Source organism: Rhodamnia argentea, chromosome 5 (genome assembly GCF_020921035.1).
Source record: "Rhodamnia argentea isolate NSW1041297 chromosome 5, ASM2092103v1, whole genome shotgun sequence".
NCBI classification, from domain to species: Eukaryota; Viridiplantae; Streptophyta; class Magnoliopsida; order Myrtales; family Myrtaceae; genus Rhodamnia; species Rhodamnia argentea.
Window position 1 is genome coordinate 31,081,626 of NC_063154.1, and position 15,658 is coordinate 31,097,283.

The following is a 15,658-nucleotide window of genomic DNA, read 5'->3' on the forward strand; positions in this document are numbered from 1 at the left end:
ACAACCAAATAAGGGAGGCATAATTGTAAACCCACAAGTTAAGTCACGCTATAACCAGCTTAAAGTGACACTTCGAGTACTCACTTCAAACAATGTAAATCAAGCCCTTACTGGAACCACTCAAAATGGAGACTTCGAATGCAATATCATGCCCATCAATTAACTCGAACACGCGGGCGTTTCCTACAGGCAGACGAGTTCTCTCGAAAATACACATCAACCAGAAGAAAAACACAGAGACAGTGCCCCGCTGATGTGTCTGCAGCTCCCGACGGGCTTCACTGTCGCAATAACTAAGACGTTCTTTGCTTTTCCTAAATTTCTTGCTTGATGAATCCACCCAAAACACTCTGCTAATGTATGTGTTTGAACAAGCAAGAAACGAAATTGTTTAAGTGGAATGAGAAATCCAAGGACAAAATTGGATGGCAGAGAGCAAGAAGGTAATGAATTGAAGTAGAAGAAATCCAAGGATGAATTTATCCTTTTGAAAGTGCTCGAGGATGAAAGAAATTGCCAGCTAACATCTTTTCTAATACATGTTATTAATGAGTATTGTTCTAGTAATCTATTGAACTATATTGTAAACACTATGTAGATGGAAAAAAAAAATCTCCAAGAAGTGGACATCAACTGCGAGGATGAATTAGATCTAACACAGTCTCTCTCAGCCTAACAACATGGAAGCTCCTGTATGGAATTCGAATCAAACACGAGAACAACACAGTCAAGGGGATAATTAGCCAGTAGATTAAGATTCACACCTCGAAAATCTCGTGAAGAGCATTTTGAACTTTCGTCTCTCCCCTAACTCCGTGCTGATTAATGTGCGTAGGACCCGCCATGAACTTCACAGACCTGATCAGATTCCATTACCTTACAAAGCCGAGGACACTTGGGTGAATGCAATTTATCCCCTCAGACTTCAAGCTTGGCTGCACATGACGAGAGAATCAAATCACACAAGGCCTAAGTTTAGGGCGGTAGTTGCCAGTTTCATGAGTTTTAATAGAATATAATGGAAGTCATCAATCTTAACCTGCAATCCAAAGTCAAATGTCAAAATCTATGCTCCTAGAGTGCAATAAGTAGACATTCGTAAGAACACAGACGAATTTGAGCCACACAGACCGCAAGCACAGCGGGAAATCTGTCTAAATGAATATGTTTCCTGACGAAGCCACAAGGAGCACTCTGCCCATCCACATTTTCCAAAACAGCCAGTGTGATAAACAAGAGACCACACATACTTATAGGAGAAGCACGCAATATGTATAGATTTTAGGGGCAATAATTGCTAGTAGTTTGATTTGAGGACTAGTGCTTTCAGACTCTAAGGTAGCCTACAAGATCTTCAAGTCACAGGCGCAAAAGGGAAAAACAGAGCCCTAGCTGAAAAAAGACGGCAATCGAGGAAGGTTTTACGAAAACCAGCTTCCGACTTGGACTAATTTAGGGGCAAGAAGACACGAAAATTGGAAGAAATTCTGGCAGAATGGAGAAATCATGGGCGAAGCGACTGTGAAGACACGAATTGGCCGGATTCGAGAGTGAAAAGAGAGTATCATCTTTGATGAAGTGAGGACTGTCGAGATCTCCGGCGTCGCACTTACTTTCGTCTTCTCTCCAGCAATGGTGGGAGGGCGCGGCGCACTGTTCAGCTCGCAAGAAAAATCCAATTGGGGTTGATGATGACGTCGCCTGACCGAAGCAAAGAAACGAAAGATGAAAATATCTCATCTTCATTCGACTTTTCTCCTTCCTCTCTCTCTCTCTCTCTCTCTCGGGGGGCAAAGGGAAAAGGGGAAAATGAAAATTGTGAAAGATATCAATTTCAATTGGATCTACTTTACCTCATTTTTAATTGTGCATATATATTTGTTTATGACGACAACCTTTTTATGGCTCTATTGAGATCACCCTCCCACTTCCGGATGCGTTCCCAGTCATATCCAAACAGTGTCCCGGTATCTAGCTCTGGCGTGCTTAGCGTACCCTTTGAAAAGATCTTCATTTTGGGGCACTCTTCCACTTCAATCCACCACAAGGATGGAAACCTCAAGATGCAACTTGTGGTGGAGGAGAAGCATTCTAGGCTTGGCATATTACGGAGTTTCAATATACCAAGATTCCTAAAAGAAATCACTTTTCTTTCTTCATTTTCATCTTTTGCCACTACTTCTTTCATTCTTTCACATCCTATTATAGTCATCTCTCTAAGATGCACCAAACTTGCTATCGTTGAAGTCGTTCCTAGATATACCAATCCAAAGGAATTCTTCACCACCAACTTCGTCAAATTCCGGAAGGATGTCACGGCTAGAAATAGTACCGTCAAATCGGGACAATCCCGGACCTCAAGTGTTTCGATGCTCGGAAGAATTTTGGACACTGAATAGTCTTCTCTCCACACACGTTTTAACTTGCGTAGCTTGCTCAACTTAAGTACTCTTAAACTTTCAAGCACAGGATGTTTTCCCTCGTCAATAATCCCTCCATCGGGGAATATATCTTCAAAAGAGCTACAGAAGAACTCAAGACTTTCCATATTCTCAAATCTCTCTAGTAGTAATCTGGGAGGAAAGACAGACTTTTCATCATGGAAGCATGCCAATGTAAGTGCTTTTGGCTTGCCAAAGATGTCATCGGGAAATTTCCCATTTTCTATCATCTCAATATCTTTATGGACTAATAAAAGCCTCTCTAAGTTCGGAAAGTCCTGCCAAATTGCCAATACAATGAGAGAAGTAAATTAAATTTAGCAATAAATCACTAGTTGTGAAAGGTAAACCTATTTCATTTGATTTACGTGATAGGTGGCATCTTCTTACAATTCATTAAATCTAAAGAGCTCTGCATACAAATCTCAAGTAGAGTATGGTAGAGTGAATCTAAATTCCAGAGCCCTCCAGCTCACCAAATTCCTCCTATATTAGATATATCTATCTGGAATTTTTTGTAATGAGGTGCACTCATAATGTTTCTAAAAATTATGGGGTCCACAAACTTAAAAGCGTGCTTAATATGTAAGAGATATCTTATGACGTTTGCAAACTCATAGGTAAGGGGTTTTGCAATTTTTATAGTGAAGCAGACATGGAGTATAATGGGCGAATTAAAGAATAAGTTTAAAAAAAATTTGTTTGATTTTATTTTTCTTAAGAGTTTGTAGAAAGAAAAAATAGAACATGAAAGTACAACGCAGGACATGGGTCAACAATGGAGAGGATCTCGTGTGAATCCTCATTGACTTCCCCAAGGAGCACCATTAGATAGGAGTAGATTACGAACATATTGTGTAGTCAACAGAAATCCGTTATTATTTTTGTAGTTCTACGTAATGGAATCTCCTAGATGTTTCCACAAATGAAAAGTATACTTGAGACATTAAACATATCTTCCGTTGTCGACAAACAGATTGGCAAGATAGATCATATTTTCTGTAGTATCATAACGTGACATGATTACTTAGAGGACATGAGATTAGTGGGTACTTTAAAGAACTAAGTAGAAACTGAGGAAAAGCAGATGAAATCATACCCTCTCAAACGAAGAGTGCACTTCTTGGTTTGAAAGGTCCTCTTGATCATCTCTCTGAGGGCACTTGCTCATGGATGCCGCAAAAGACAACATGTTGAGTTTATCACAGTGAGTCACTTGCAGCTCCTTCAAGAATTGCCAATTCAAAGTCGGCAAGTTAGGGCAGAAGGTCTTGAGTCGTGGCACATCATGTAACACCAAAGAGGTTAGTTTCGGAAAAAGAACTTGAGCAATGTTGGAGTGTGGAGTGTTGTCTCCCTTAGCGACTATTTCCTCGATCCTACAAGACTCCACTTGAAGCTTCCCAAGTTGGGTTAGACTTGTAGCCACCCAATGCGGAAATAGATTTTCGAGGCTCTCGCAGTTTTTGACCTTCACTTCCAGCACAGAGTCAAAAGTGAGAGTATCTAGAGGATTGTCGGTCCATATTTTGCTTAAATTGTCCATGTGAGAGAGAACAATCTGCTCAAGCCCAAGAAATTGTACCTGCCATATTGAGAAAAAATGACACAACGAATGTGATTATATTGAGTTATACGGAATTTCCAAAGTTCCCTAGCTCTCACATATCATGAGAATGCAAGAGCCTATTAGTGACATAAACAAGGAGGGGCTAATCGATGCTCTCATTTCGGTTGACTGATGACTAAGTCCTGGTATATTGCATTGCAAAGAACATGAAAATGATAAATGCATTTATAATCACTAGTACATTGAGCATCGGCTTTTACGTAGTTTAATTGATACTTAATACTGGCGACGCCTTATTCCTTTAACTTTTGGAAAGTTGCAATGATGAATATTAAAAATTAAAAAGCAGCTTGCACTGATCATTATCAAAGTTTAGAGCACTCCAAGGGGAACATGCAATTTGCCAGATTTGTTTGCCCTAATCATTATCAAAGTTGGTTGTGTTAATCTTTTGATGATACAACATTAGATAAGCTAAGAATTTCTTAGATTTATTTAATTCAAGGAATGATTGAAACTAAAGCACGGTTCAAAGCGGGTTTGACACACGTGCTTCAATTCGGTCGGTATATATATATATATATATATATACACACACACACACACATATTCTTCTTCTCTCTTCCTAAAGTCGGCTCCAATGCCACGCTGGTGGGTGCAAGTAAACAACGCTCTAACGACAGGTATGAGCTGGTTCTACATTATCTTTTTCATCTATTGAAAAAAAATAACTTCCCATCTTCATCTTTACTAGATTTAGAAAAATCCAGAAATTATTAGCAAACTTGAATCGGTCTCATTATCTTAGTATCATCCAGGTACGGATGAATCGATGGCTGAGATCAATAAGCCACGGAATGGGAGCACAAACGAGAGTAGAGCAACTTCACTTATAATTAATTTGCAACTCGAGTCCGACACAATTCAATGCGTCTTCTCGCGACAGAGATTATTTCCTCTATTTACTATGAGCACCACTGCTTATTCAACACTAATACTAATTGCGAATATTGCTTATGAAAATTTGATGGCAAACAAGATAAAAAAAATAACGTCAATTGTTTACTAGTTTTGTCTTTATTATTTATGGAAATTTTTGTGTCGAAAGAAAATTAATTCGTAATAGGCACGGGCAACATAACGACTTGAATAAATGACCTATGTTATGATCTTAGACAAAGCAAATTGGGTTAATTTACTAGTTCTACATTGAGAAGATTCGGATCCAACCACTGGCAAGAATTGGGTGTAAGAGGAAACCAATTTCTTATCCTTGATTGATGCCGTGTTCGGAGGATTTTTTTTTTTTACCCAAACAAAAAACCAAAATCGCATGTCACATTGCTCTGGAACAAAAATTGTTTCATGTGCCGCGTGCACTCATTTGACTAGATGATTTATCTGAAAAACAAAAGCATTGGATTCGGGAAAAGAAGACTAACCCGTGGAGTGAAAAGTGAAGGTGTGCCATGGTCGATATCCATTGAAGACTGCCAAGTCAAACTTCTCATTTTGGGGCAGCGGGAAATCCTCAGATATTGTATTTTGTGACAATCCAGCGTGTGATTCTTTCTCAATAGGAAACTAGTCAAATTGGGCAACCGTTTCAGTATCATCCGACGAAGCCTCGGGAATGAAATCTTCTCCACTGCGCTTCCTTGCCCTTCATCTTCGATCACTCCTTCCATCCGATCACACTCCCTTATTTCCATATGATATATATTGGCAAGGCACCAAGCCATCGATGGAGTGAAAGCATGTCTCGAGTTGCTGCATTTATAAAGAGTCAGAGAACATAGAGAATTGAAGCGCATCGTTCCTTGAAGATCTTTGTTCCATAGTTGCCTCAACTTCGGTAGATTGATGAAATTCAAATTCTTTAAGCAAGGTAGCACCCGAGTGCTTTCCACAGCCTCAAGCCCTTGAAGATCGAATATTTCTTCCAAAGACTTGCAATCGCGCACATGCAAGTTCGTCATTTTCTCCAAAACAAGCATCAATTTGGATGGCATAGCGTTTATAAATGATGGACACTTATCCACCACTAGAGTTTCTAATTGCCAAGATGAATTGATGGGATTATGTTCGTTGTGCCACTTTTTAAAGAGCTCGGGAACTCAAACAGCCTCACAAACTCAGCCCCAACAATCGTAGCCTGTTAGAAAATGCATCATTAAACATAAAATTCTAGTTAGCAAAAAACAATTATTTTGTTGGTGATCAAAAACATCCAATTGCATAGATTTTAGAAGTTGATGCATACCATTTCTTTAAACATATTTTGGATGGTCATGTTGAGGTTTTCCTTCCAAAATTTCGTCAGAATCGCTTTTCCTCTATCCGGCTTTGATGCCTTCGTCGTAACTACTTTTACTCTATCCAGCTTTGGTGCCTCTATTGGCCCCTCGGAGAAGAACTTCATGTTGGGACATACATTCACAATGACATCTTCCAAGAGAGGGAATATTAAAGCGCATCCACCCGAGCTGAAACATTTCAACTCTATCAACCCATCAAGCTCCATACATTTCAAATGATGGAAAGCCACTTCGTGCCCCTCCTTACTTCCCTTGTCACTAATAACTTCTGTCAATATCCTGCAATTACTTATCCTCAATTTTGTGAGAGCCACCAAATTTTCAGCTATTGTTGGTGTAAACATACTTGATAACCCATCACAATATGACACATTTAGAGCCTTCAAATGTTTAATTTGTCTTGAAAAGGGTAATATTACTTTTTGCTCTTGACTAGGGCCTTCCATGGCTTCCACATTGTTGCTTGGCTGTTCCGGATAAGATTCACGTATGACTAGCTCTTCCAATTTGGTTAAACTCTCAATAAAACGACTTGTGGATGTTCCAGATTCCTTGGAAAGATGACGAAGCTCAAGAACTCTAAGCTTGCAGAAAAATTCTTCATCATGAAAATCCCCATGCAATATCTCCATCCGTTCGCATAAATCCAATTCCAACTCTTCGAGATTAGGGAATGCGCCCTGAAAGAATAATCAAATCAGAACTTAAAGTTGGCTTATTTGAAAGACAACTCAGGTACGATGACTTTAGTCCCGCACATCGCCCACAATAATTGCATTTTAAAATGTTGAGTCTTATGTGATTCGACGGAAGGAAATGTTCCTACATATAAAAAGACCCTTTATCATTAATCTTTTAAATTTGACTTGTACCCACACTAAACTCAAGTAACTCCTTACATCCGCGTTTCTAAAGATATATCCCTTGTGAAAATAACTTCCGCATCAATTACAGTCACAATTGCACAAAGTTCGGTGATTAACATCAACAATAATGTCACATCTTTCCGTTTTTAGCTTTACATCGGTAATCTTTAAGCCAAATTAGACAACACACTTGTAGGTTAGTAAGATCACAACACATGCCACGTGTTTTCATCTTTGAAGCACTTAGGAGAGAGCTAAACCGTAAGAATTAGCCTAAATCTCAAATAAAATGGGATCAACGAAAATGCATTTGATTCGTCTGACAATGCGATGTTTCAATGTTGAAATATTTCTATGGTATCAAGGTGAGTCTTACGGTTTACATCTTCATATGTGGAGCTACTTGTATGAGATGCTTAGCTGTAGTCGCAAGGATCACTTCAAATATCCACCATTGAATCAAAACAAATAATCTTGGGTCGTACCTTTTCTATCAAGAAGAGAGGTTGTTTATGACGTGGCATCTCATTCTCAATTTGGGAAGCAAGTATGTCCGCTTTGTTACGCCCATCCACCCTCAAGGTCTTTAATGCTGGCCAATGGGAAGTATGTGTTCCGGTGTAGAGACACTTCAATTCCGTAAGATGCTCAAGTTGGAGGGAGGTTAACTGTGGGAAATCAAACCCGGGAACTCTTACTCCTTTGTCCTTCTCGATGAGTTCTGCAATACCACATTCACGGATCTCCAGCTCCTCAAGTTGCGTTAGGTTTCTAACTATCGAGGCTGGAAATAGAGAGGTGAGGCTCTTGCAGGAGGAAATGCAAATAGAATGTAGACACTGGAATTTAACTTGATGGTGGAGTTCCTTATCCCATACACACTTTAGCTTATTGCATCGATACACATGAAGCGATTTTAGATTAGGGAAAGAATCCGCAGCAGCTTGATTGCCCCATATCATCTTGATGTTATCCATTCTATAGATGTCTAATGTCTCCAAGCTAGGAAATGTAACCCGCAGGTATTCACTCGCAAAATTGGTGATTCAGTAGAATTACGATTCCTGAACTTCCAAGATATAAATATAAATGAGTGTCAAAATGTAAATTATGAATACACAAAATTGGTGATTCTGTCTCAATTTTGAAAGATTAAGATTATCTATCAAAGTCGACATATTAATCTTGTGGGAGGGCCCATTTTCACGGCCTCTTTGGCTGCATAGGCAACATTTTAGGTGAACGGCTTATATTGCTTTCACTTTAGTCCAAGTGGACCCGCCTGTAAAGTACTCTCTTTTTTGGCATTTTTTCTATTGAAACATTCTTCCACTATCCACTCGACGAGTCGGATGACTCAGCCGAAATGTATTTTATTTCTTTAACAAGAGTTTCATAAGAATGGTCTTGCAGTGCATGCGATAACTCAAAGGGGTGATTTCCAAAAGCCCTGGACCCTAATGGCGCCGCTTCCTTCGATCGCGGGGGGGAGGGAAAGAAGAAGAAGATATTGTAAATGAGAGGTTGCTGAGAGTTTTAAGTTTCTTCTAAATCTCGGAAAGCTTTTACAAATCCTGTTCCGCAATTGTATTACCCATTCATGTTTTGTGCAGATACCACGAGAGATGTTCTACCATCTTTATGGAAACTATTTTCAGAGAAATTGAAAATAGGAAATTGCAACTCATAAAACATGTCAGCAACTTTCAACACTACTCGTTTTCTTTTAAAATTTTATAGCCGAAGCACACTTTAAAAGTAATTTAGTTAGTTTTTATTTTGGCTATGCTTTGTCTCCTGCATATTTTAATCCTTTTGTTATATTTAATATTTTGACGTAACGTTACGCATCGGGAATGCAAGAGTTTCTGATGATTCCATTCCCAACCCCTTTTTCCTCCATAATGATCGCTTCCATCTTCTTGCAATTGCTTACGCTTAGTTTTCTCAGTTTTATGACAAATTTAACCATGGATGGGAAGAACATAAAACCGTGGTTACCCGAGCTGCTGATTTCTAATGTTTCCAATCTCGAAAGTCAACCCGCGGTATTCACTCACGGAATAAGAGATTAAACATAATTATGAACCTAGGGGCCTCCAAGATGTAAATATAGATGAGTACCGAGGGGTGGGGGAAATTATTGAGTTCCACATAAAGGGAAAAAGAAAGAATAACAAAAAAAAAAAAAACAGAGTAAGAAAATCAAGATAATAATATCGTTTCTAGTTTCCAATCTTTCTTTTGGTAAAGAGCTCGGAATGCAAAGCTTAATTTGATTAGTGAGCCAATTGTATTCCATCCATAGAATAAAGGAAGGAAGCCCAATGAAATGCGCAATGCTTAGTAGTTCCATTATCATTGAAAGCAAGCTCTCTCTTTTCGTGGAAGATGAAAGTAGGAAAAGAAAATTGTGGGGCCCACAATTTACATTTCCATGACTCTTTACGGATGAGGAAAACTATCATGTTGCGGGAGTATTAGGCCCTACCAATTTAAACAAGATATCAAATGCCAAAAGTCCGTACAAATATATCTCTATCCATGCCGTACCGCGTGCAAATTATCTTTGAAGGCGGGCCACAATTGGGAAGGATAACAGTCGTAGACACACTGCCTTGTGGGGCCCTCAACTTACATTGCTGGAGTCTTGGGCCCCACCATCGATTTTTGCTAGACAAAATAGCCGCGTGCTTTCCTTAGCTACGCAATTGTTTGTCCTTAGTGTACTAACTTCTCTTTAATGTTAATAAATCACTATCAATAACCAATTTAACAGGATATCAAACACAAATTTTGTGTTTGTTGTGTCAAAAGTACGTCCAACTACATCTATGAGCACATACGGTATGAGTCAAGGAAGACCAGAGCTAATACCGTGAAGCGAGTGAAAGGCCGCTTTCTGAAGGCTAGTGAGTAAGCTCATGTTCTGCAATTGTATTACCCTTTCACGGGAGATATTCAACCATCTTTATAGAAACTATTTCTAGAGAAATTAAAAGGAAGAAATTGCAAATCATAAAACATGCCGGCAACTCTCAACACTCGCGCTTGTACACTACTCATTTTCTTTTAAAATATTTTAATCAAAGTACACTTTGTAAGTAATTTGGTTAGTTTTTGTTTTGGCTATGCTTTGTCTCCCGAATAATTCAATCTTTTTGTTATATTTAATATTTTGACATAACGTTAATGACATACCTCTCGATTGAAGAGTGAAGTACAGCGTGATTGGACGTTGTCTTGACTTCGAGCTTCTCGTGAACCCGTCATCATTTTTTCGTTGGATGAAAAGAATGTCAACATTTGCATTGTCGGGATGGATCCATCTACAAAAAGATCTTCATTGATGAAAAGAATAAATCAATCTTACACTTACTATGAGAGAAGCACTTTAAACTTTTCAAATATTGTAAGGATAAATGGGCTAACATAGGAAATGCCAGAGTTTCTGATATTTCCACTGCCAACCCTTCTTCCTCCGTAATGATCGCCTCCATCTTCTTGCCAAAGCTTACATTTAGCTTTCTTAATTGTGCGAGAGATTTAACCATAGATGGGGAAAACATGAACCCGATGTTGTCCAAGCCATTGACTTCTAATGTCTCCAAATGTGGAAAGGCATCCTGCGGAATTCGTTCATGAAATTGGTAATTTAGTTAAATCTAAAATTCATGAACTTTCAAGATGTAAATATAGATGAGTACCAAGGGGTGAAAGGAATTATTGGGTTGCACAAAAAGAAAAGAAGAAGAAGAAAAAAACGAACAAACAGATTAAGAAAATCACCGTACTCGTGTGTTTCTAGTTTCCATTATCATTGAAAGCAAGCCCTTTTCGTGGAAGCTCACAAGCATAAAAAGAAGATAAGCAGTACTTAGACATAATGGATTGTGGGGCCCACAATTTATTTTTCCACGACTCTTCATGACGAGGAAAACTATCATGTTGCAGGAGTCTTGGGCCCCATCAATTTAAACAGGATATCAAATGCCAAAAGTCCATACAAATATATCTGTCCATGCTACACGCAATCTGTGCTCTTACAATTATGGGGCTACGCAATGACTAAAGTGCTTATTCAAGTATAATACACAAAAAAAATGTGCGTCAATTAGGTTAGCATGTTATACATTTTGGGGATAATAACAAAGTTTAGTAACTAAATTCAATGGAATCCATTTCGAATGATTAGAACTAACTTTACCTAGAAATTACGTTAATGCCAACAAATCCCCTTCAATTTTGCTTTATGAAACCCAGTTAATGTAGATGTGCTTGCAGAATGTAATTTTAAAATAACTCGGAACCTATCAAAACATTAATTTACATGAATTTCATTCAGTTAGTTGGATTTCTACTGAAGTAGGAGATACGGAAGATTTTGCTTTATCTAAGGCATGAACGGACAAGGCAATTATGAAGAAAATACATAGAAAATAACAAATTGAAAGAATCTTAACATGCGTTACACCTAATTAGCAAAGGGAGGAAATTTTAATTAATAATTAATACTCTTTTAATAGAAAGTTACCTGTTGTCCGTTGAAGAATGCAATTTGAGTGCCAATTTGGTCGTCCGATGTACTCCTCGAGGGAGACGACCCGGTGGTGATAAAATTCTCGATATTTGGCAACCAATACAATTTCAATACCCGCAACTTAGGCAACTCAAATTTGCCACGATCACCATCAGCTTCTACAATCCCCCGCATTAACTTGCAACCGACGACTTTGATCTCTTCTAGCTGTGGAAGTTCTCTCGCCACCGAACGAGGAAAAAGAACCTCTATCTTGTCGCATCCCTCAACTCGTACTACTTTTAATGTGCTGAAGGACCCGATGGAGATATTTTTGGTGCATAATATCTTCTCCAAGTTGATGAGATTATTGAGAAGTAGCGTCTCCAACGCCTCAAAAGTAGGAAGGGAAGACCGTTCGAGGATGCAACGGAAGGAAGGACTATCCTCCACCTGTAGATGCTTTAATTTTGGAAAACCTTCCGAGGATAATGCGGAAATACTTTTCTCAGTTCTGTCCAACTTGTACAAATACAAAGCGTCAGCTTTGGCTAAGATACTTTGAAAGCATTCTTTTCGAAGAACATCGCTTGTTCCATCCAAGTTGAGCTCCAACATCCTCGATCCTTTGTAGTCTCCCCAGCCCCGTACATCACCTATTTGGATTTTGTACTTGGTTAACTTCTCAACATCTAGATCCCTTGGGAGCGCACTTGGATTGGGAATGGATACATGCAGAGTGCGGAGATTCTTCATGTTATTCAATTCAATGAGACCGGCATTTGTTGCTGGAGTTTGCTCCCCAGCACTCCATCGATCAAAGCTATCCTTCATATACAACTCCTCCAATTTGGTCAACCTTCCAAGGACACCCGGTTCAATTATCTGTAGTTTTGAACAATAATCCAAATCTAACAACCTCAGCTCCGTTAGTTGCCCTATTTCTTTTGGCAATTGCTGAATGTCCGAGTGCTGAAGGCTGAGAATTTGGAGGCCTTTTAGCTTGCCAAGAACGGACACATCCTCTACTGAACAATCATCGACACACAAAGTGTGTAAGTTCTCCATGAATTGAAACGGCGAAGGCGAACGACTGAGACGTATTCCGCTAAGATCTAAGGCCATGAGATTCTTCATAGAGTTGAAATACGAATCCGAGATCTCAAGAGATCTTTCGTTTTCAAGCAGCAAAAAGATACGCAATTCCGGACAGATTAATTCTTTGGGAAGCTCCTCCAAATCGACGTAGGGAAAGCATATCGCCTCACAAATTTTGAGCCTCTCCTCCGACAACGTTGTTTCCCACTTATCTTTATCTTTCAAAATGAGAAGAGGGCGATTTGTTGATGCAAACGAGGCAACAAACTCACGAACCAAGTCATGAATCTTAAAACCACCCGCGTCTTCTTCACCGTCTAATAAAAGGGAGGAGGCTTGCAGAGTATGGATCAGTGAGCCCAACCTAACTCTAGCTTCTTGCACGCTGCTAACTCCTTGAAATATCCGCAAACCGAAGCCGTACCTCGCCAAGTAGTCGGGATATGGTTTAGAGACGCCATAAGCAACACAAAGTCGTAACAATGACTTGGCCTCCTCGCTTATACGACCATAACTAAGTTGCAGCCTTTTAGTTATCACTTTACCAGTATCTTCGCTCCAGATTTGTTTCAAAGCGTAGTCACATTCAGAGTAACTAGTGTCTATAAAAAGCTTTGATATCGCGACAATTAGGAAAGGCAAACCTGCAGATATGCGGAGTGCTTCCTCCACCAAGGGTTCCAACTCAACGGTAACTTTGCCTCCCACCGTCTTCTCAAACAATCTCTTTGCCTCTACGTTTTCCAGCCCACCAAGGAGGAAGGCGCTGTCACAGAGCATTTCCCTTCGCAAAACACGTTGATCTCTCGCCGTCAACAACAACTTGCATCCTCTAGCTTTGTTGCCAGGTCCGCAAGGAATGCCGACTTTGTCCAAGTCCAGCCTCTCCCAGAGGTTGTCCAGTATTATGAGCACCTTCTTTTTCTCCCTCTCCTCCTTTTCCAACCTTGTGTGCAGACGCTCTGCTCGCACGTTGATATACTCTTCGTTCTTTATGTCCAGGCCCAACGAATGCGCGATCTCTCCTTGAATCCTCTTGACGTCTGGATTTTCTGACACGTCAGCCTTAGCTACCAGATCGAATGATTTCTCTTCCCGTATTCTCCTTTCGGTATCCACCAAAAGGGTGGACTTGCCAACCCCGCCCATCCCGTAAACCCCGACCACTCGGTTGCTGTTATCAGCAAGAGCGTCTATGATGTCCCTTATCATCTGAGCTCTGGATTTGATGACACCATCGTCCCTAATTGACGTAGAGGCAGAAGAAGCAGAGGCCGTGGCAGTGGTCGACTGGACGACTTCTTTGCCCTCTCTCCTGGTCCGAGTCCGAGCAGTGACAATCCCCGGAGCTGGAGCTCTGGAGGAGATGTCGTTCAATTCCTTGAATTCACAGCCTTTTCTAGCGAGGTCCTGAATGACTTCGATCTTGTCCTTGGCCTTCCTGCTGAACTGATAGCGAAAATTGGGGTCAGGAAGAGTCCCGTAGCAGCAAGTCTTGCTCGCCTTTTCGAAGTCTCCCAACAGTTCTCCCGACTCCCTCAAGACCTTCTCAGCACTTCCCTGCCACTCACTGACGTGACTGTGGACATGCCGAAGATTGTCTCCGGCCTCTCGCACGGCATTCTGGATCCTCTCATCCTCGGACTCCAGCTTCCCCACTTCCTTCTGAAGATCCCGGGCGTATCTCTTGGAGGACATCACATATCCGAATTGACGCTTGATGGGAATAACTACCCACTTCAAGACATCCCACAGAATAGAGACGACAGGATCGACGGACATTTTTCTGAGAAACACGGAGCGAGAAAATAGAGAGACACGGAGAGAGAGAAAGTGATGAAAAAGAGCTGCAAACACTGAGGAGGAGGAGGGGGAGGAAGAAGAAGAGCTGGAGGAAGAATGGTTGCGCGGCGGAGAAGGAAGAGCAAAACAGAGCAAGAACAATGAGAGACGAAGAAGGAGAAGAAGTTGAGTGCAAAATAGGAATGAAGAAGGAAGAGCGAAACAGAGAAAACACCTTCCGTGTAGATGGAGAGAGCAAGCTCTAAACACAAGTAGTACCAAATCCAAATCTTTGATTGTGCCTTTTTGTTCGTCAAGGCTCTTTTACCTTTTCTTTGTTCTCCTTTTCGCTTTCAGTTTCCTAAGGAACAAGTATGGTAAAATCCAAATCTTAGTATTCACTCTGTACCTTTCTTTTTTTTCCTATTTATCATATTGAGACTTCGATTCATGTCATAATTTAGGAACAGTTGGATTTCCTAGTGCCATAATTTTGGCATTGTCTGATTCTCTTCACAGTTTCGAAATGGCCGTGTTATTTGTGATAAGGTTCTACTTATTGGCATATTATGCTTGGGCTAGCTTAGACCTTATATCTTCGTAATGTTTACCATTAGAGGAAAATAAATCTCGACTTTTCACGTATCGTTTTTCAAATTTTTCCAAGCTCATTCATAGCAAGCCCTCGTAATCATCCCTTTAAGAGAAAACAAAATACTTCGGTTCATAAGGAAAAATTGATTAATCTTTTCGCAAACTATAATTGTCAGAACACTGCTCCAACTCCAAACTGACCCACAAAAAAAAATTATTTTTTGTGTCACTTGGATTTTTTTTAAAAAGAATTAATATTTTCTGGATTTTTTTCCTTTTTTTAACCCGTGAACCTTTCTTGGACCCACTCGACATTTTGCCCTTCTCTCTCTAAACTCTCTCCCTAACCGTCGGATCCTCTCAACCCCAATTTTCGTTACGCATCCAACGGTCGCTGGCCCTTCATCTTCCTCTCCTCCGACAGCCACACACAGATCCCCATTAATCAAACCCTAGAACATTCGCCATCT

At 40.1% G+C, this 15,658-nt stretch overlaps 2 protein-coding genes across 2 annotated transcripts; both read right to left on the minus strand.

The window, feature by feature from the left end:
* Window positions 1-3,534: 3,534 nt before the first annotated feature.
* LOC125315330 lies at window positions 3,535-6,961 on the minus strand. Its single transcript, XM_048279790.1, has 4 exons — window positions 6,380-6,961; window positions 6,135-6,166; window positions 5,454-5,781; window positions 3,535-4,026 (listed from the first exon to the last, which is right to left on the minus strand). Exons 1-4 carry the CDS (start codon window positions 6,959-6,961, stop codon window positions 3,535-3,537), a joined length of 1,434 nt encoding a protein of 477 aa, XP_048135747.1.
* A 3,563-nt stretch (window positions 6,962-10,524) lies between these two features.
* LOC115733107 (probable disease resistance protein At4g27220) lies at window positions 10,525-14,595 on the minus strand. The gene is made up of 2 exons (XM_030663776.2): window positions 11,730-14,595; window positions 10,525-10,821 (listed from the first exon to the last, which is right to left on the minus strand). The coding sequence occupies exons 1-2, from the start codon at window positions 14,592-14,594 to the stop codon at window positions 10,525-10,527; spliced, it is 3,162 nt and encodes a 1,053-aa protein (XP_030519636.2). The 5' UTR covers window position 14,595.
* Between the last annotated feature and the right edge of the window lie 1,063 nt (window positions 14,596-15,658).

Excerpts from the sequence above, each read along its gene's own strand:
- LOC125315330 (XM_048279790.1), bottom strand. The coding sequence starts at position 6,961 with ATGGAGATATTGCATGGGGATTTTCATGATGAAGAATTTTTCTGCAAG. Across the intron at positions 6,167-6,379 it reads CAAAGCTGGATAGAGTAAAA|GCTACGATTGTTGGGGCTGA; the intron begins GTAGTTACGACG and ends ATTTTCTAACAG. Across the intron at positions 5,782-6,134 it reads GGGGCTGAGTTTGTGAGGCT|CAACTCGAGACATGCTTTCA; the intron begins GTTTGAGTTCCC and ends TTATAAATGCAG.
- LOC115733107 (XM_030663776.2), bottom strand. The coding sequence starts at position 14,594 with ATGTCCGTCGATCCTGTCGTCTCTATTCTGTGGGATGTCTTGAAGTGG. Across the intron at positions 10,822-11,729 it reads CATTCTTCAACGGACAACAG|GATGCCTTTCCACATTTGGA; the intron begins GTAACTTTCTAT and ends CGAATTCCGCAG.